This window comes from Euprymna scolopes, chromosome 40 (genome assembly GCF_053919585.1).
Source record: "Euprymna scolopes isolate OS-2025 chromosome 40, ASM5391958v1, whole genome shotgun sequence".
NCBI lineage: Eukaryota > Metazoa > Mollusca > Cephalopoda > Sepiida > Sepiolidae > Euprymna > Euprymna scolopes.
This window is the reverse complement of record NC_136521.1, coordinates 19,441,142-19,459,503: the sequence shown is the minus strand read 5'-3', so window position 1 is coordinate 19,459,503 and position 18,362 is coordinate 19,441,142. Positions and strand designations below refer to the sequence as shown.

At 34.3% G+C, this 18,362-nt stretch overlaps 1 protein-coding gene across 6 annotated transcripts in view; it reads right to left on the bottom strand.

The window, feature by feature from the left end:
* Positions 1–18,362, bottom strand: part of LOC145265412 (uncharacterized) — a 305,510-nt gene that overhangs the window by 1,184 nt on the left and 285,964 nt on the right. For all 6 annotated transcript variants that reach the window (XM_080121241.1, XM_080121244.1, XM_080121240.1 and 3 more), the window contains one exon: positions 10,252–10,279. Coding sequence is in view for 3 of the 6 variants with exons in the window: in XM_080121244.1 (XP_079977370.1) it covers positions 10,266–10,279 (14 nt within the window). In the remaining 3 variants the exon portion in view is untranslated. The remainder of the gene's footprint in view (positions 1–10,251; positions 10,280–18,362) is intronic.

Below are 18,362 nucleotides of genomic sequence, written 5' to 3'. Positions count from 1 at the left end.
AATGGTAGATATGCTTGAAAAACGAACGATCATAGCAAGAGACGTAGGAGGATCGCGAACAATGCTGATGAGGTTATAAGTCATAATTACGTCTCCTCGCATCCTTCACTGTTCAAATGAGATAGATTTAATCGTTGGCGCCGCTTTTTGTAAATAAGAGTGGTGAATCATGTCGCCATTCTGAGTGTCAATTGTTGAATATGCTTCAGGTACACAATATTTTAGTGAAAAAGTTTTTAAAAACCCAGAAAGGTGACATTATTATAGTATTTTATTTATATTTTTGGAATCCATTTAGATGAGGTTTCATAATTTGCGTATTCATTTTTTGCGGATTGTTATTCTCATTTTCACAGTTCGCCTAGCCTTCTTGTCACACCACGATTTTGGCCGGCTAATTCTCTGACCTGTCTCTATCCACTGTGCCATCTTCATGTCATTAGAATATTTATAAACTATGACATATCTTAAGACATTCTCTTTGTATAGTTAAAATAATAAGTTTCTTTACTATTATTATTATTATTATTATTATTATTATTATTATTATTATTATTATTATTATTATTAAAGCAGGAGTATTTAGGAGTGCTGGAGGGTGTATGTATCATGAACAGAGAGATGAAAGAGAAAATCAAGAAGGAGTAACTTCGAAGGATGAAGCTAATTGCGAAATCGAAATTTTACGGAGGAAATTTGATGAAAGCGGTAAATGCATGGGCAGTCAGTGTTTTAGGTATATAGAGGTAATTTTAGAATGTTCTGACAAGGAATTTCATACCATGGATATCAAAACAAGAAAAGTTTTAGCAATGTTTGGTATATTCCACATTAGAAGTAGAATAGCTAGGTTGTACCAGAAGAGGAAAGACGATGGGAGAGGAGTGTGAAAGATTATGTTAGAGCTGAGGAGACGTCGTTGAAGGAGTATGTGATTAGAAGTCAGAAGTGGATGCTCAAGGATGTGGCCAATGAAGTGAAAGTATGTGAGGTCAAGGCTGAGTATGTGAAACGCATGGACAAAGAAAAAGCAGAGAAATTAACTAAGAAGAAAATACACGGAAACTTCTAGGATGTAGCAGATGTGGCTGATGAAAGATCATGACAATGGCTTAGAGAACTGGGTATCTGATTAAGAGTACTGAGGCACAAGAGCAAGCATTAGGACCGCGACTGTTCAAAAAAGTGGTGCTAGGAAAGGATGCTGCTGAAGATGCCGAAGTTGTGGAAAGTTTCCAGAGTCAATTGCGCACCTTGCAGCAGGATGTAGCGGATTGACTCAGAGAGAAAAGACACGATCGCATGGGGCTTTGGATATACTGGGAGATTGGTAAGAAGTTTGGGGTGAAGTGTTTGAGGGGGTGCCTGATGAAGTAAAAACAAGTGAGGATGGCACTGTAGAGGTATGGTGGGACAAAAGTGTCATGACAAACAAACAATTGGAACATAATCGTCCGAATTTGGTCGTCATTGATAAGGTTTCAGAAAGTGGCAAATTATAAACTTCTCAGTTCCCTGGGACAGGAATGTGAAAGAAAAGGAGAACAAGAATTGGAGCAATTATGCTCCATTGGCATTCCAAGATAAGGCGTATACACAAGGTTAACACATAAATAATGGAAGGGCATTTGAAAAACTACGAATTTCCGATGTTTTGGGCGACCTTCAGAACTCTACTATTGTAGGGACCACCAATATTCTTCGGAAAACCTTTGATTTTTTTAGGCTCCTGGTTTGTAGCCGGGATTGATGGAAAGTCCTCTGAGAATGAATCCCATCTCTTTTCAGGGAGACGTTGGTAAATAAAATCAAAATTATTATTATTATTATTATTATTATTATTATTATTATTATTATTATTATTATTATTATTCGTAGCAAGGCTGTATCAAAAGAGGAAATACGGTGGGAGAGGATTGAAAAGTGTAAAAGATTGTGTTAGAACTGAGGAGATGTCGTTCAGGAGCATGTGGTTAGAAGTGAGGAATGGATGCTTAAGGTTGTGGCCAATGAAGTGGAGGTATGTGAGACCAAGTCTGATTATGTGAAACGTATGGATAGAGAAAGGGCAGAGGAACTGGCTTGGAAGAAAATGCACGGAAAATTCTTCCATGATATAGCAGAAGTGGCTGATGAAAGATCATGGCAATGGCTTAGAGCTGGGTATCTGGCTAAGAGTACTGAAGCTTTTGTTTGTGTAGCACAAGACCAAGCATTAGGAACATGATTGTTAAAAAAAAGTGGTTCTAGGAGGAAGTTGCTGCAGAATGCCAGATTTGTGGTAAGACCTCAAAGTCAATTGCGCACCTTGCAGCATGGTGTAGTGGACTGGCCCAGAGAGAGTACCGCAAAAGGCACGATCGCATGGGACTCCGGATATATTGGGAGGTGTGTAAGAGGGTTGGGGTGAGGTGTGCTGGTAAATGGTTTGAGGTGCCTGATGAAGTGAGAACAAGTGAGGATGGCAAGGTAGAGGTATGGTGGCACAAAAGTGTCATAACCACCAAGCAATTGGAACATAATCATCCGGATTTGGTCGTCATTGACAACGTCTAAAAAAAACTGGCAGATTTTTGAGTACCCATGGCCAGGAATTTGAGAGAGAAGGAAAATGAGAATTATGTTCCATTGGCCTTGGAGATAATGTGTATACACGGGGTTAAAACACAAATAATCCCGGTCGTAGTTGGTACACTAGGAGTAGTATCAAGTCGTCTGGAAGGACAATTGAAAAAACTATAAATCCCCGATGTTTTAGGTGGCTTTCAGACCTCTGCTATTGTAGGTACCACCAACATCCTTAGAAAAACCATTGATCTTTGAAGCTCTTGGTTTGGAGCCGGGATTGAGGGAAATCCTCTGGAAATGAATCTCATCCCTTTTCAGAGAGACGTTGATAAACGAAATCAGAATTATTATTATTATTATTATTATTATTATTATTATTATTATTATTATTATTATTATTATTTTATTTACAAGGAGTAGTCACACAGGCCATCATCAAAGATTTTTCTTTGAGAAAAATTGTGGTGTTCTCTCGAGTCTTTGTGGCAACAAGTCTCCCCAGATTTCCAGTACTCTTCACTTCTTCCGATAACATTTACAAAAGAATTTGCGTTATCGCAAGAACCGCTTACCATTGATTTCTCATTCGTAGCAACCATTGGTCTTCACTGGAATTTGGGTAGTAATAAACCTCCCTAAGATCCCAGACTTCTTTGCACTCATCCATCAGAGGTCTGGCCAGTGCTCTCCCTTTCTCGGTCTTTTCATCTTCCTTGGCCCTCCTCACTTATTTGGTGTGGTGCCAGTTTATGGTGACATACACACACAAAAGGGGGGAGGCCGAAACGCAGAGCCGCATAAGGTTACAATTGTACCGTTTCAGTTTTCATGATTCCATGTGATGTTTCTTTGTGTTTTACATCTGTAGCATTTTCTATATGTCCAGTTTGTATATGTAGCTCATGTGTGGTGGTTTCTGCATTCAAGGGGTTTCCTTAATATTTCTGCAGTTTTCATTTGTTATTATTATTATTATTATTATTATTATTATTATTATTATTATTATTATTATTATTATTATTAATAATAATAATTGAAATCACTAGGAGTTTTCACACATGTCATCACCAGCGATTTATAACTGATAATAACTGGTCGTGATCCCTGAAGTCTGTGTGACAACAAGTCTCTCTAGATTTCCAGTACGCTCCACGTCTTTCGATGATCTTTGCAAATGACTTCACGTTATCGTGTTTTGTAGTGACTAAATCGTGGAATGATTGCAACGAACGCTAAAATTAAAATGGTTCTAATTGCTTACACTATTTCCTTATCTATTTCGTTGGACTTTGCTTTCCTCCTCACTCCACAACGCTAGTAAGTTTAATATAAATGTATTTTAAACCAATGAAATCTTTCCAGACCTCCAAAATGTAACACGTGCATGCGAAAGTAATAAGCCAGTGCTAAGTTTGAAACTTCTATAAAGCCAGGTGACAAATAGCCAAAACTAAAGTTATCCTTCAACAACTGGCTGAATGAAAGGAATCCAAGAACGTCCACTTAACGCTTCATTCTGGCCTTTGCACCGGGATGGCAAGGCAAAAGAACTCAGCGACTCACATGTCATATACAGCTCATGTGCAGCTATATAGCACTACACGAATAAAGGTAAACGCACACACATACACAATACCACGCTGCCAAATATTAAAACACAAACATATGAACATTTTGACTAAGAACGTTCACTAGCATTAAAGTAACTTTTATATTATTTTTTATATAAAATGTTTTATAAACTCTCGTATTTCTCATGTTTCAGTCACAAAACTCTGTGTTTTTGGCAACTGTTGTTATTTGGTGACACTTCTATTATTTCAATATTTTATTTATTTTACTTTATTATGCATAACTGTTTGTGTGAGTGCCCGTTCATTTTTTTTTTCATTAAAACATTAAAGCATTTTTACCCAAATTCATATTAAACGTCGTGTGGTTTATTTTTTTAGCTATTCCGAAAGACACTCGAAAGACGATCTCTGCCAAAGTCAGGTGCACTACAGACTGAAGTTTTTAGTTGATCATCTGCAAGGAAGATTTTATTCCTTTCTTCGGGGGATATTTCTCTTTTTCCCCCTGTGGTCTGGTATTCTCAAATAATCACTCGTTTGGTACTAGCTACTCTGAACGTTGCTTAACTTCGATGATCTAATCAGAATCGGTGTGTCAACGTAATTATGTTGTAGTAGACATTAATTACTCGCAATTGTTTTTTTAATAAATGATGAATTGCAGTTTCGCTTATAATAGAATTTTATCTACTAACTCGACCGGAAGCAAGATTTTCCCAAGCGTAAGTCTCACGAGAATAACGAAAGCGCGATAATTCAAAGATGAAATGATTTGAACAAGTATGGCAGAGGAAAAATTTTATTATCCTTGTTCAATGGAATTTCCATTCAACGCTCAGTTCATATTGTTCGCCATTGTTTAAAAGATGATTGTATGCAACAGAAAATGACGGCTTATCTGAGTTGACGTAATCTTTTAACGAACCGACGTCAGCGATGCATTAAAATGAAACGTCGCTTTGTGTGCTCGAATAATTCAAATATTCTTTTATCAGCGGAAAATCGTTCGTTTCTCAAAGTAAACGCAGCCGATAATTAAACACGTTCGTTTATGCAAACACGTTTCACAATAAAATCGTGTTCGTTTCACTTGAATGGAGTTGGTTATGTATTTTTTATTAGTACTAGTTTATTACCTGTTCTTTGAATGCTGTTTTTTATAATAACTAGGCATTATCTTGAAACGTAAGATCCAGCATCTGGAAAAGTGTCCAATGGCTGCCAACTCAAATGATGCTTTGCCTACGAAATATACTCCATGAAAGCCGATGAAGCTTAACCTTTTCTCCCTACAAAAGCCAAGCATTACACGCTGATTTCATTCTGGCCTACAATTCCAACGATGCTTATTATATGAGGTGCCTTCAATAAATTTCCAGACTTTTTGTACAGACTCTTTACATCTTATGAGATGACTGGCCAATTTTTATGATTTCAGGTTGAAATGAACAGCTGCAGCAGGAATTGGAATACACCATACTAAAGCCTGATTGTCACAGCTGGTGAATTTCAAATGCAATCTAGACGCGAGGACACTTTAGAAGAACGATATGCAATAAACTGTTTTAAACTTTGTCAAAATGGCACTGAAACGTATGGAAATGCTTCAGACTGCTTTTCGACCATCTTGCCTGAATTCGCCACCAGTTTTTGAGTGGCATAAGTGATTCAAGGAAAGCAGTCTGTCAGGGATGATGAGAGGTGTGGGTTGAGTAAGAAAGTCAGAACCCCAGAGTTGATTGTCTAAATAAAGAATTTCATGGATAAGGACTGTCGTGTGTCTATAGAGACAATAAGTGCACAGTTTGATGTCAGTGTGGGAACTGTACACACAATTATTCACGGGGAACTGAAGATGCAGAAAATTTGCGCCAGTCCACAACTCCATCTTTGTCACAGACTATTTGACAAAGATTGGCATCAAGACCCTCCCTGTAGTCCAAACTTTGCTCCGTGTGACTTCTAGTTATTCCCTAAGTTAAAGGAAAACCTTAGAGGATGTCGTTATGATACAATTGAGGAGATGAAAGAGGCTGTGACGAAGTTATTGACACGTTCATACAAGAAGACTTCCATGGCGCGTTCCAGAGGTTGTTGGAATGGTACAACAAGTACATTGCAGCTGGAGGAGATTACTTCAAAGGAGACTAAAGTTTCATGTGTGTACTATCAATAAAAGTGTCATGTGTGTACTATCAATAAAAGTTTCATGTGTGTACTATCAATAAAAGTGTCATGTGTGTACTATCAATAAAAGTGTCATGTGTGTACTATCAATAAAAGTTTCATGTGTGTACTATCAATAAAAGTTTCATGTGTGTACTATCAATAAAAGTTTCATGTGTGTACTATCAATAAAAGTTTCATGTGTGTACTATCAATAAAAGTTTCATGTGTGTACTATCAATAAAAGTTTCATGTGTGTACTATCAATAAAAGTTTCATGTGTGTACTATCAATAAAAGTGTCATGTGTGTATTATTAATAAAAGTTTCATGTGTGTACTATCAATAAAAATGTCATGTGTGTATTATTAATAAAAGTGTCATGTGTGTACTATCAATAAAAGTTTCATGTGTGTACTATCAATAAAGGTTTCATGTGTGTACTATCAATAAAAGTGTCATGTGTGTACTATCAATAAAAGTGTCATGTGTGTACTATCAATAAAAGTGTCATGTGTGTACTATCAATAAAAGTTTCATGTGTGTACTATCAATAAAAGTTTCATGTGTGTACTATCAATAAAAGTGTCATGTGTGTACTATCAATAAAAGTTTCATGTGTGTACTATCAATAAAAGTGTCATGTGTGTACTATCAATAAAAGTGTCATGTGTGTACTATCAATAAAAGTGTCATGTGTGTACTATCAATAAAAGTGTCATGTGTGTACTATCAATAAAAGTGTCATGTGTGTACTATCAATAAAAGTTTCATGTGTGTACTATCAATAAAAGTTTCATGTGTGTACTATCAATAAAAGTTTCATGTGTGTACTATCAATAAAAGTTTCATGTGTGTACTATCAATAAAAGTTTCATGTGTGTACTATCAATAAAAGTTTCATGTGTGTACTATCAATAAAAGTTTCATGTGTGTACTATCAATAAAAGTGTCATGTGTGTACTATCAATAAAAGTGTCATGTGTGTACTATCAATAAAAGTGTCATGTGTGTACTATCAATAAAAGTGTCATGTGTGTACTATCAATAAAAGTGTCAAGTATGTACTATCAATAAAAATGTCATGTGTGTACTATCAATAAAAGTGTCATGTGTGTATTATTAATAAAAGTTCCATGTGTGTACTATCAATAAAAGTTTCATGTGTGTACTATCAATAAAAGTTTCATGTGTGTATTATTAATAAAAGTTCCATGTGTGTACTATCAATAAAAGTTTCATGTGTGTACTATCAATAAAAGTGTCAAGTGTGTACTATCAATAAAAGTGTCAAGTGTGTACTATCAATAAAAGTGTCATGTGTGTACTATCAATAAAAGTGTCAAGTATGTACTATCAATAAAAGTTTCATGTGTGTACTATCAATAAAAGTTTCATGTGTGTACTATCAATAAAAGTTTCATGTGTGTACTATCAATAAAAGTTTCATGTGTGTACTATCAATAAAAGTGTCATGTGTGTACTATCAATAAAAGTTTCATGTGTGTACTATCAATAAAAGTTTCATGTGTGTACTATCAATAAAAGTGTCAAGTGTGTACTATCAATAAAAGTTTCATGTGCGTACTATCAATAAAAGTGTCATGTGTGTATTATTAATAAAAGTTCCCATACGAAAAAAGTCTGCAAAATTTGTGAAGGCATCTCGTACCATCTTTTCCACAACCTATTATTTACTTTTGCACCAGAAAAAGGTCTACGCAGGCACTACCAGAAATGAGATGTTCTTAATCAGATCTTGTCCGACTTCGCATTTAATCGCTGAGCCTTGCTTTTGTTGATCTTGGATGTAAAACCCACAATCCCCAGGTAACATCCACTAACGAGGATTTATTGCATTCTAAATCCTTAGGTATGACCTTTGTGACCTCTATGCAAAATTAGATTTGCAACAACAACAACAACAACAATAATAATAAGAAGAAGAATGATAATCATAATAATAATAATTAATAGCAACTACAAATGAGCACCAACATACAAACTTCAAACAAACATCACTCTTGTACATCCTTATAAACTGCCATATTCATTCTAAAAGCATCTAAAAGATTCGTACAACCTGAATAACGTACTTAAATGTATTAGCAATTTATCCATCTTTGATCGTCATGAACAATGTATGCACGCACTTGCAATCACAAAAATTACAACACACAAGCTGATCGTTGTTCCTCTTATGTTTTGTATGTTTGTTGTTTTCTATTGATATAAACAGAGTTACGACACCCGCAATTTTCTTGCTCTCATTATTGCCTTGATAATGTGTTGCATAGATGATGGACAACGCTGGGAAAACATCGAATCGTATACACGCAAATTCGGGATCCGGGCAAAACCAGATGTTAAATCTGATTGCTAGGCGATAACGTGAACCCTACATTCCGATTGAAGAGTTGAGGTCAGTGAACAATGGGATGGAATGGAATGTCGACCAAAGACATGTTGATTTAACAAGTTGTTTGTTTGATTAACAAAAACCACGGCTATAAATGTGTATGTACTATTGGCACACATTTTGTTAAAATGCAAAATGCAACCAATAAATAATATAGAACAATTATATTACAAATGTGTAGTCTACCTATTCCTTTTTTTGTCAGCCAATCACGTTTCTTTTCATTTCAACTAATATAGCTCAAAATTGAAGATTTCTTTTTAAATCTCAAAAATATTTTTAATTCACTTTTTCTTTCTCTCACTATCTATCTGTCTGTCTGTCTATCTATCTATCTATCTATATATATATATATATATACACACACACATGCTTATATATATATAAGTATGTGTATATATATATGTATATATACATGCATATATATATATGTATATATTTTATAAAGCCCCCCCTCTTGGGTTGAGCACTATCGTAAATAATCTCACTCGCTATTTAATTTAGCTGAAAGAATGCGAAGCTCGCGGTTTGCTTACAAACATACGTTTGAGCACTTTACGAGTGGCGGACGGATGTTTATTTAAATAAACATTCGGACAGATTAATTGCGGCAACCGCTTCCGTAGTCAGGGGGTAGAACTGCCGACTGTCATCACGACAGTTCTAGGTTCGATCCTCGGCTTGGGATAGGTGTTAGTCTAGCGGCACTGATGAGTTGTGAAACAACGAAACAGGACTGTATGTCGATGACTAAAATATATTTTATAAAGCCCCCCCTTGGGTTGAGCACTATCGTAAATAATCTCACTCGCTATTTAATTTAGCTGAAAGAATGCGAAGCTCGCTGTTTGTTTACAAACATACGTTTGAGCACTTTACGAGTGGCGGACGGATGTTTATTTAAATAGACATTCGGACAGATTAATTGCGGCCACCGCTTTCGTAGTCAGGGGGTAGAACTGCCGACTGTCATCACGACGATTCTAGGTTCGATCCTCGGCTTGGGATAGGTGTTAGTCTAGCGGCACTGATGAGTTGTGAAACAACGAAACAGGACTGTATGTCGATGACTAAAATATATTTTATAAAGCCCCCCTCTTGGGTTGAGCACTATCGTAAATAATCTCACTCGCTATTTAATTTAGCTGAAAGAATGCGAAGCTCGCGGTTTGTTTACAAACATACGTTTGAGCACTTTACGAGTGGCGGACGGATGTTTATTTAAATAGACATTCGGACAGATTAATTTCGGCCACCGCTTCCGTAGTCAGGGGGTAGAACTGCCGACTGTCACCACGACGGTTCTAGGTTCGATCCTCGGCTTGGGATAGGTGTTAGTCTAGCGGCACTGATGAGTTGTGAAACAACGAAACAGGACTGTATGTCGATGACTAAAATATATTATATATATATATATATATATATATATATATATATCCCTCAATTCTTCTCGTTATTTAGCGCACCTCTCGCTCTTTCTATCCCATAACAGGAAATGTAAAAAGATCAAATAAAATATACAAACCTGCCAAGAGAGCTTTATAAATTTGACGCTGAAAAAGATGAAGAAAAATAAATAAGATTTTTACAGTTTTTTATAGACAACACCTTAAGAAGATAAAAAAAAGGCCTTCTAAGAGACCTTGTAAATATACGGTATAAAGATTACTAGTTTTATGTAAAAAAAATAATTGCTATGACGTTTCAGAATATTATATAAATTCTTTAGAGCCGCAAAAGCTAAAAAAAATGTTTTGCATCGCTGAAAAAGGTATTTAATAACTCGAAACGTCATATGGAATGCAGAGTTTTTCACATAAACAGATTTATAACATACCGTAGGATCGTGTCCTCATTATATATGTGTGTGTGTGTGTGTGTGTGTGTGTGTGTGTGTGTGTGTGTGTGTGTGTGTGTGTGTGTTCATAACACTTCACCTAATAAGTCCTGGGTCTGTTATATAGATGACGTCATTAATTTTTTAAAATCCATACTAACCTTCACATGTCAAAATTTAAGTCAAATCTGATTACTAATTTTCAAAGTACAATTAAAAACCAAAACAATTAAAAAGCCTGAATTTCACGCGTTAATAAATTATTGCTTTCTAATGGGAGAAAATACTGTTCAAACAAAGCAATGGATTGAAAAGTGTTATTCGAGCTGCTTCGTCAGAATTAACGGTTAAGCGATGGCAGGCTGATTTTAAACCTAGTCGTTGTACAGACACAAATGTTACTGAACGTTCAAAATTGAGCAGTAATCACAATTTGTCCGGCTAATTGTCCGGCTAATTGTCCGGCTAATTGTAAATTACGATTGCGTGAGATATTAAAGGATGTGTGGATATGAGAAGGCTTTCATGTAGTCAGTATTTTTCATGAACATTTGTCAATGAAAAAGCTGAGTTGAAAGTAGGTCTCGGGCTGTTCGCAGTCGATGAAAAACAACACGTTGACTATTCAGATCGTTGGTTGCATTGTTTCAATGCAATAAAAAAGAGTTTTTTGCATTAATATGTGACAATGAATAATACATGGATACCCCACCTTCCTCTAGAGTCAAATCGACAGTCAGCTGAATGTGCAGCGGTAGGTGAAAGCCGTCCAAAATAAACACAAATGTAAACATCAACAGGAAAGGATTTGGCCTCCATATTTTAGAATTTGCAAGATATTTTGTTCTTTAATTCTATTGAGAAAAGTCGAAGATCAATAGCGAATATTACATGGCATTATTGGTGCGGTTGACGGAAGAATTTAAAAAAAAATGGCCACGAACAAGGAATAGAACATTGCTCTTTCACCAACACAGTGCACCCTGTCACACCTCGATCACAACGATACACGAATTGCACTTTGAGTTTCATCCGCAATCAGCTTAGTCTCTAGATTTTACTGTAGTGAGCACTGGTTGTTGACAGACCTCAAAAGAATGTTCCAGGAAAAAAGATTTGGCTCCAGTCGCACGCATATCCCAGCCATGAAAAGATAATATACACCGCCTAACATTTCCAAATGGTCACCCATCTGGTCCTGGTCACGTTCCACGTTGCTTAACTTTTGCGATCTAACGAGAGCCGGTATTTCCACGCGATTATTTGCCACATTGCGCATATGTTTAGCAATCATAATTTTAGCCTATGTGAACATCAACTACATTTTTTGGTGTTGTTAATCTCTAGAAATGCTTTGCTATATAGATGACACTTATTACCATGTATAACATTGTTTTATGGTCAATTTGAATTGTTCAAAGATTCAAACCCTTCTGAAGAATGAATAGATTATGTATCAGCAGTAAAATGTTCAATAACTAATAGTCAGAAAACTTTATCTAAAAGATCTGAAATACTTTATATGTGCAATGTCTGATGTTTTGTTCGACTGCGAAATGAATATTTGTCTTCAATGCTTTGAGGACAGAGCTGGTATGAACGCTAGTGACTTAAAAACGCTGTGCCAAAACAATCATCAAACCGAGAGATGTTATTAGATGTAATTAAAAAAATAATTATAGAAAACTGCAAACGCGTGCAACATTTCGTACATTACAAAAACACGGTTTAATATATGGTTATATATATATATATATATATATATATATATATATATATATATATAGAGAGAGAGAGAGAGAGAGAGAGAGAGAGAGATTTTTCTTTACCATTGGAAAGCGAGATCTTTTCCGGAGATTTTCTCCTTTATCAACCAATTATGAAATATAGGAGCCAAACGATGTCTATGCGTTATTTTAGGATATGTACACGAGTTAAGTTTTCAATGGGTTTAACGATTACAGTTTACGACTCGTTGGTTCGAACCTTGCTAAAATATATGACAGTCTAGCCGCACTGAAGAGTTATGATACAGCGGAACCATCTGTCTGTGGGTGACTATATAAGCCCCACTTTTTTTAGGGAGATCACTGCTTTTGGATGATGTCTTAAACTGCTTCTTAGCGTAATGCAAAGCTCTTTGTAAAAACACAAATTGTTTACGTGTTTATAAAAATAGACATTTCAGGTGTTATTTATGAGCATTCCTTCAGCTGGTCTAATGGCTAGAACTGACAACTATCAACTCGATGGTTGAAGAATTGATCCTGAATAGAGAGAGGTTCTAGTTTAGCAGCACTGAAGAGCTGTAATATAGCGACAGCTTTTGTCTACGGGTGACTATATATATATATATATATATATATATATATATATATATATATATATATATATATATATATATATATATAATGTCTGGAAAATGTTTCCGTGTGAAATAGCCTTGATTTGATGTTTCTATTTAATATATGCCTTTTTCAGAAATATTAAAGCCAAGAAAAAACTATGGTGAATTCGTAGATAACATTTGAGATTCTTTCGTAACGATAGTTTTCAGTTGAGAGATGCGACTACGCTTTTCTACGAGTGGCTTCGTTTGTTAAGATTCCGTTTCAAAAGACATTTTCATTACTGAACGCGCGTGAAGCTCTATCTGCTGGTCGAGCTGTAACGCTTAAGTTAACTTTGTTACGTTTATTTTTGAAATAGCATCTTTGGACGATTCAGATTTTCCTTAATCTGTTATGCTTAAGTTTGAAATAACATTTTCGTTGATCTGTGATGCTTATATTTTGTAAAAAATTTTCGTTGGTTTGTAAAAAAAAGTTTTCATTGGTTTGTAAAGAAATTTCATTGGTTTGTAAAGAAATTTTCATTTGTTTATCACGCTTAAGTTTGAAGTAACATGTTTGCGGATTTGTTGCTCCCAAGTTACAAATCTCATTTCCTTTCGTTGATCACGATATTTTTAATTGGTCTGTCGCGCTCAAGTTTGAAATGACATTTTCGATAGTTTATCATGCTAAAGTTTGATATATTATTTTTGTGTCACTTTTTTTCTTGAAACAGCATTTTCATTGAATACTGATTTATTTATCTCTCAATAAGAAGATTTGTCGGTCGCTGGTATCGAAATAGTTATTCTGTCAGTCTGTCACGATGAAAATTTCAACAGCATTTTTTCTAAAGACAAAAAAAAATGATTGAGGGAATTCATTCTCTAGTGACTAGATAGACTTTGTTATCTATATAACAGTTTTGTTCCTGTCTTTCCGAATTAAGAGAACTTCAAAATGTTTAAATACTACAACTACTACTACTACTATTACTACTACTAATACTACTACTAATAGTAATAATAATAATAAGAAGAAGAAGAAGAAGAATATAAAGGAATTTGAATTTATAGAAGGCTATACAATGCAGAGGTTAACGGATAAAGACAAACTGAAGCACATTAAGATATAATATATATATATATATATATATATATATATATATATATATATATATATATATATATATAATTTACATGTATATATCAAATGATTTTACAATGGACGTTTGAAAATCGAATACATGTCTGACGAGGGTCAATTTCTCGAAATCTAACAATACAGATCTTCCACCTGACTATACTAACGCAAGTAAGAACACTATATATATATATGTTTATGTATATATATGTGTATATATATATACATACATATATATATGTATGTATATATGTATGTATATATATATGTGTGTGTGTGTGTGTGTGTGTGTGTGTGTGTGTGTGTGTGTGTGTGTGTGGTTATTTACTATAATAATTATTAAATACCTACAGACAGTAGTGTTTCATCCTTTCGGAAATCAACAGTACAGAAATATATATATATTTATATATATATATATATATATATATATATATATATATATATATATATATATATATATAATCCTATAAATTATATATATATACTCCTATAAATATATACATACTCCTATAAATATATACATATTTCTATAAATATATATATAATCCTATAAATATATATATATATATATATATATATATATATATACTCCTTTAAATTTGTTTCTTTTGCGCGTATTGATAATCAATTTTGTGTGTATTGATATTTATATTAAAACCCCTTCTTTCTATTTATTTAAAAAGAAAATACAACTTCGTGATATGTGGGTCGTGGAATTGCATTCAGCTGCAAAAGATCTAACTTGCATATCCGTTTAAACCTTCTATTTTAAATTATTCCCTCTTAGTTTTATCGGTTTTTCTATAGGATAATGATCTTTAGTTTGCTATTACGTGTAATTATATTCATGCAGATATTCTACATTATTTATGCTTGCGTAATATTTCCATAAAATGGTTATAGTAAACACAAATCTCTTTCTACATATATTTATGTGTGCGTATATATTTTTGTTTCAAAAACTTTGCCTACCAAACTCCTATGTCAGTTTTTGGTCTACAGACATGAAACTTAATATATATGGTATTCGAACCCATGCGAAACTTTATATTTGGGTTTTAACCGGGGGAAATCGGTACAAAAGTGTGAAAATAAAAATAATGGAATTTACCAGGTGAACGTCGAACGACGTCATTACGAATATGCATGCGTAACGTAATAGCTATTGGTTCATGCTTGTATTTTTAGCCTTGCAGCAAACATGTCTTCATAGCTCAGGCATTACCGTCAAAGAAAAAGTAATCGTAAGCTAAATGTTTTGGTTTCGATTCTTGGTGGTGGTGTACGAGTCATCTTTTTTTTTCTGACTTTTTAAACCATTACAATATATTAGGTTCAATATAATATAATAATAAATATGAAATCAGTATTAATCAAAATATCATATTTAAGCGTATTTTACGACCGGGCAATGCCGGGCGGCATATATATATATATATATATATATATATATATATATATATATATATATATATATATATATATATATTATTTAAATAAAGGTAAACCTGCATAGCTTATTTCACCATTATAAGTGTTAATTTGCTTCAGTTGGTGTTTATGCGTCCACTTCTGCATTGTATAATCTTCTACAAATCTGGATTTCCTTTTATATACACACTAAACAATGCGTAAAGCAAACTATATTAATGTCTTAATAATAATAAAAATAATAATTTTCATCGCTAAACGCGCAGATTGTGTGAAGGTGTTTTCATAATGGCTCCATTCTGGGTTGTGCACGTAAGACATAAGATAAATGCAGGCAGAGAACATCTTCAAGAAAACAAATACAAAAACTTAAAGCATAGCAATAACAAAAACAAAAACAACATTAGATGCACGTGACAATTGCTTGGTGCGCCAACGAAGAATAAAAAAGAACATGTAAAGAATTGTATTAAAGTGCGTTCATGACTAGAAAGAAATGACGTCCACGAGATAAATCAGTAATGGATAAGAATGAAAAAACGTTAATGGGGTGGACATGCGTGGGAGTGTGAGGCAAGAGGCGTTTGAATGGAGTTTTTTTTTTAAACTGAAACGAATGACTCGATGAATAAAGCTTTTAGATTGAAGGATAACACGAACAAATGAAATCCATCACGTAAGAACTTGTTTACACATGTGTGTATTCCTCGCATATATATATATATATATATATATATATATATATATATATATATATATATATATATATATATATATATATATATATATATGCTCGTACCAAACCGGGCAAAAGTAGCTTTACACTACTCTATGTCTCCTTGTCTCCTTACGAAGATTAAAGTCAACAAATGCTACTATACCTAATGTCTAGAATCCTTATTCTAATTTTGATCAGAATCCATTACTTGACTTTGATTCTAAAAGATGTCTACAATTTGAGGGATCTTAAAAAGAAATTGAAAACCAGGGCATCTTGCTTAATTGGCTGTCTAACGATTATGAATCAAATTCTATGCAAATCTGAAATATTTGAATTTTCATATGAGAGCGTGTGCTCATAATATGATTCCCAAAACGATTGAAAATATTTTAATAAAACTGAAAGTTGCGCAGTATTTATCAATTCATATCTTTTTTTTACAAGAAAGTCACCACTTATTAAGGTCAAAATGTCACTCGGGGATAAATATTAATGAGTGTACGGTAGTCAGCGAGACAAAAGCATAGTAGTCATAAGTGATGAGAATTGTGTAGATTTAGTTGATTTTAAGGGAACAACTAAACAAACACTTGGTTTGATTAGACTTTATGGCGGCCATGTTGTAGTTAGCTTAAAAACAGGCCAGCAAAACGGGGTACCACCAATGTGAAGCTTTGTTCATGGAATCTGCTTTTAGATTTAGTTACAGATAGAGAGTGGGGGATTGTTAATAACATTTGTAGCTAGGCGCGTGTTTTTTGTGAAAGTTTGGCAAGGGTACCATAGATCCAAGTTCAAACGAAAACTTGCCATAAAAATAACGCTAGAGCGACGTCTCTTCTGTCGGAAATAGGTTGCAAAGAGGGTATGACCTACTAGATTTCTAAACCGGTTTTGAACTTTATCAAAGCATGATAGGGTGCCCTGAACAGCTCCTGTCCAGATGTGACAACACTACTCTATTTTAGGACGTATCTGGCTCTAATACAGGTAGAGGATTGTGTCTGGAGGGAGATATCTTCTGGAGCGATAGAATGATGCAAACATTTTTACAGCTACCTCGGCTACAAATTTGATGCGAGTCTTCCATTTCAAGTCAGGAGTCAAGGTCAGACTCAGTAGTTTGTCAAAACAGTAAGCTTTTTGAGACGAGAGCCATTCAGATTGATTAAGGCCAAGTTAGGATCGGAGCAGTTCAAGGACCGAACACTATCAGGACCAGTTGCTTTGTTAGCATCAATGTTCTTGACGAGTGTGGCAATATTACAAACAGATACGTTTTTAATCAATTGGAATGTTTATTGAGATGAGTGTTATTTATTCATTTTATTTATTGCGGACTATTATCCTCATCTTTTGACAGTTGTTTCACGACGTTTTGGCCAACTATTCCTCTGGTCTTCGTCAGGTGGTAACCGCGACGGGATAGGAACTCGGAATCTCGTAACTGAATTCTCAGCAATGACTACCTTCCATAGTTGTTTTTTGTCTCACCACGATGGAAGGCAGTTATTGCTGAGAATGCAGTTAGGAGATTCGGAGTTCCTATCCCGTCGACAAGGCCAGAGGAATTCGGGGTTCCTCTCCCGTCTGACGAAGGCCAGAAGAATAGTTGGCCGAAACGTCGTGAAACAACAACCAAAAGATGAGGATAAAAGTCCGCAATAAATGAATAAAGATTGTCGCATATGTTGATGAATTTCCAGACTAAAATAATATTTTTTCTACACAACAACTTTTCTGCATGGCATGAAATTTAAATCGTATTTTTTTTTTGCGAAGATTTAGTAAAACTATAGTTTAGTGGCCTGAACATTATGCAATGAAAAATTGCGTACAGGCGACAAACACTTTACCTTATATTTTAAAATAAAATACGTATGAAAAACGTTTACAAGCCAACTTACAACGCAATATTAGATAGACGGCATCTTCAAAATTTTATGCATTTTTTCTTCGTCATGGTGGTAAATGAAAGAAATTTATTATTTATTATTGTTTTACCTTGTTTTTGTTTTGTTTTTTTGTTGTTGTTTTGGGTTGTTGTTTTTTTAATATTAGTAAATGATAAAGTATTTCGAGTGTAATTTTATTTAGTATTAAAAGTAAAATACGTTTAAAATACATAAATATGTTAAAATATTCGAAATTTTAACAAAAAAAAAGAA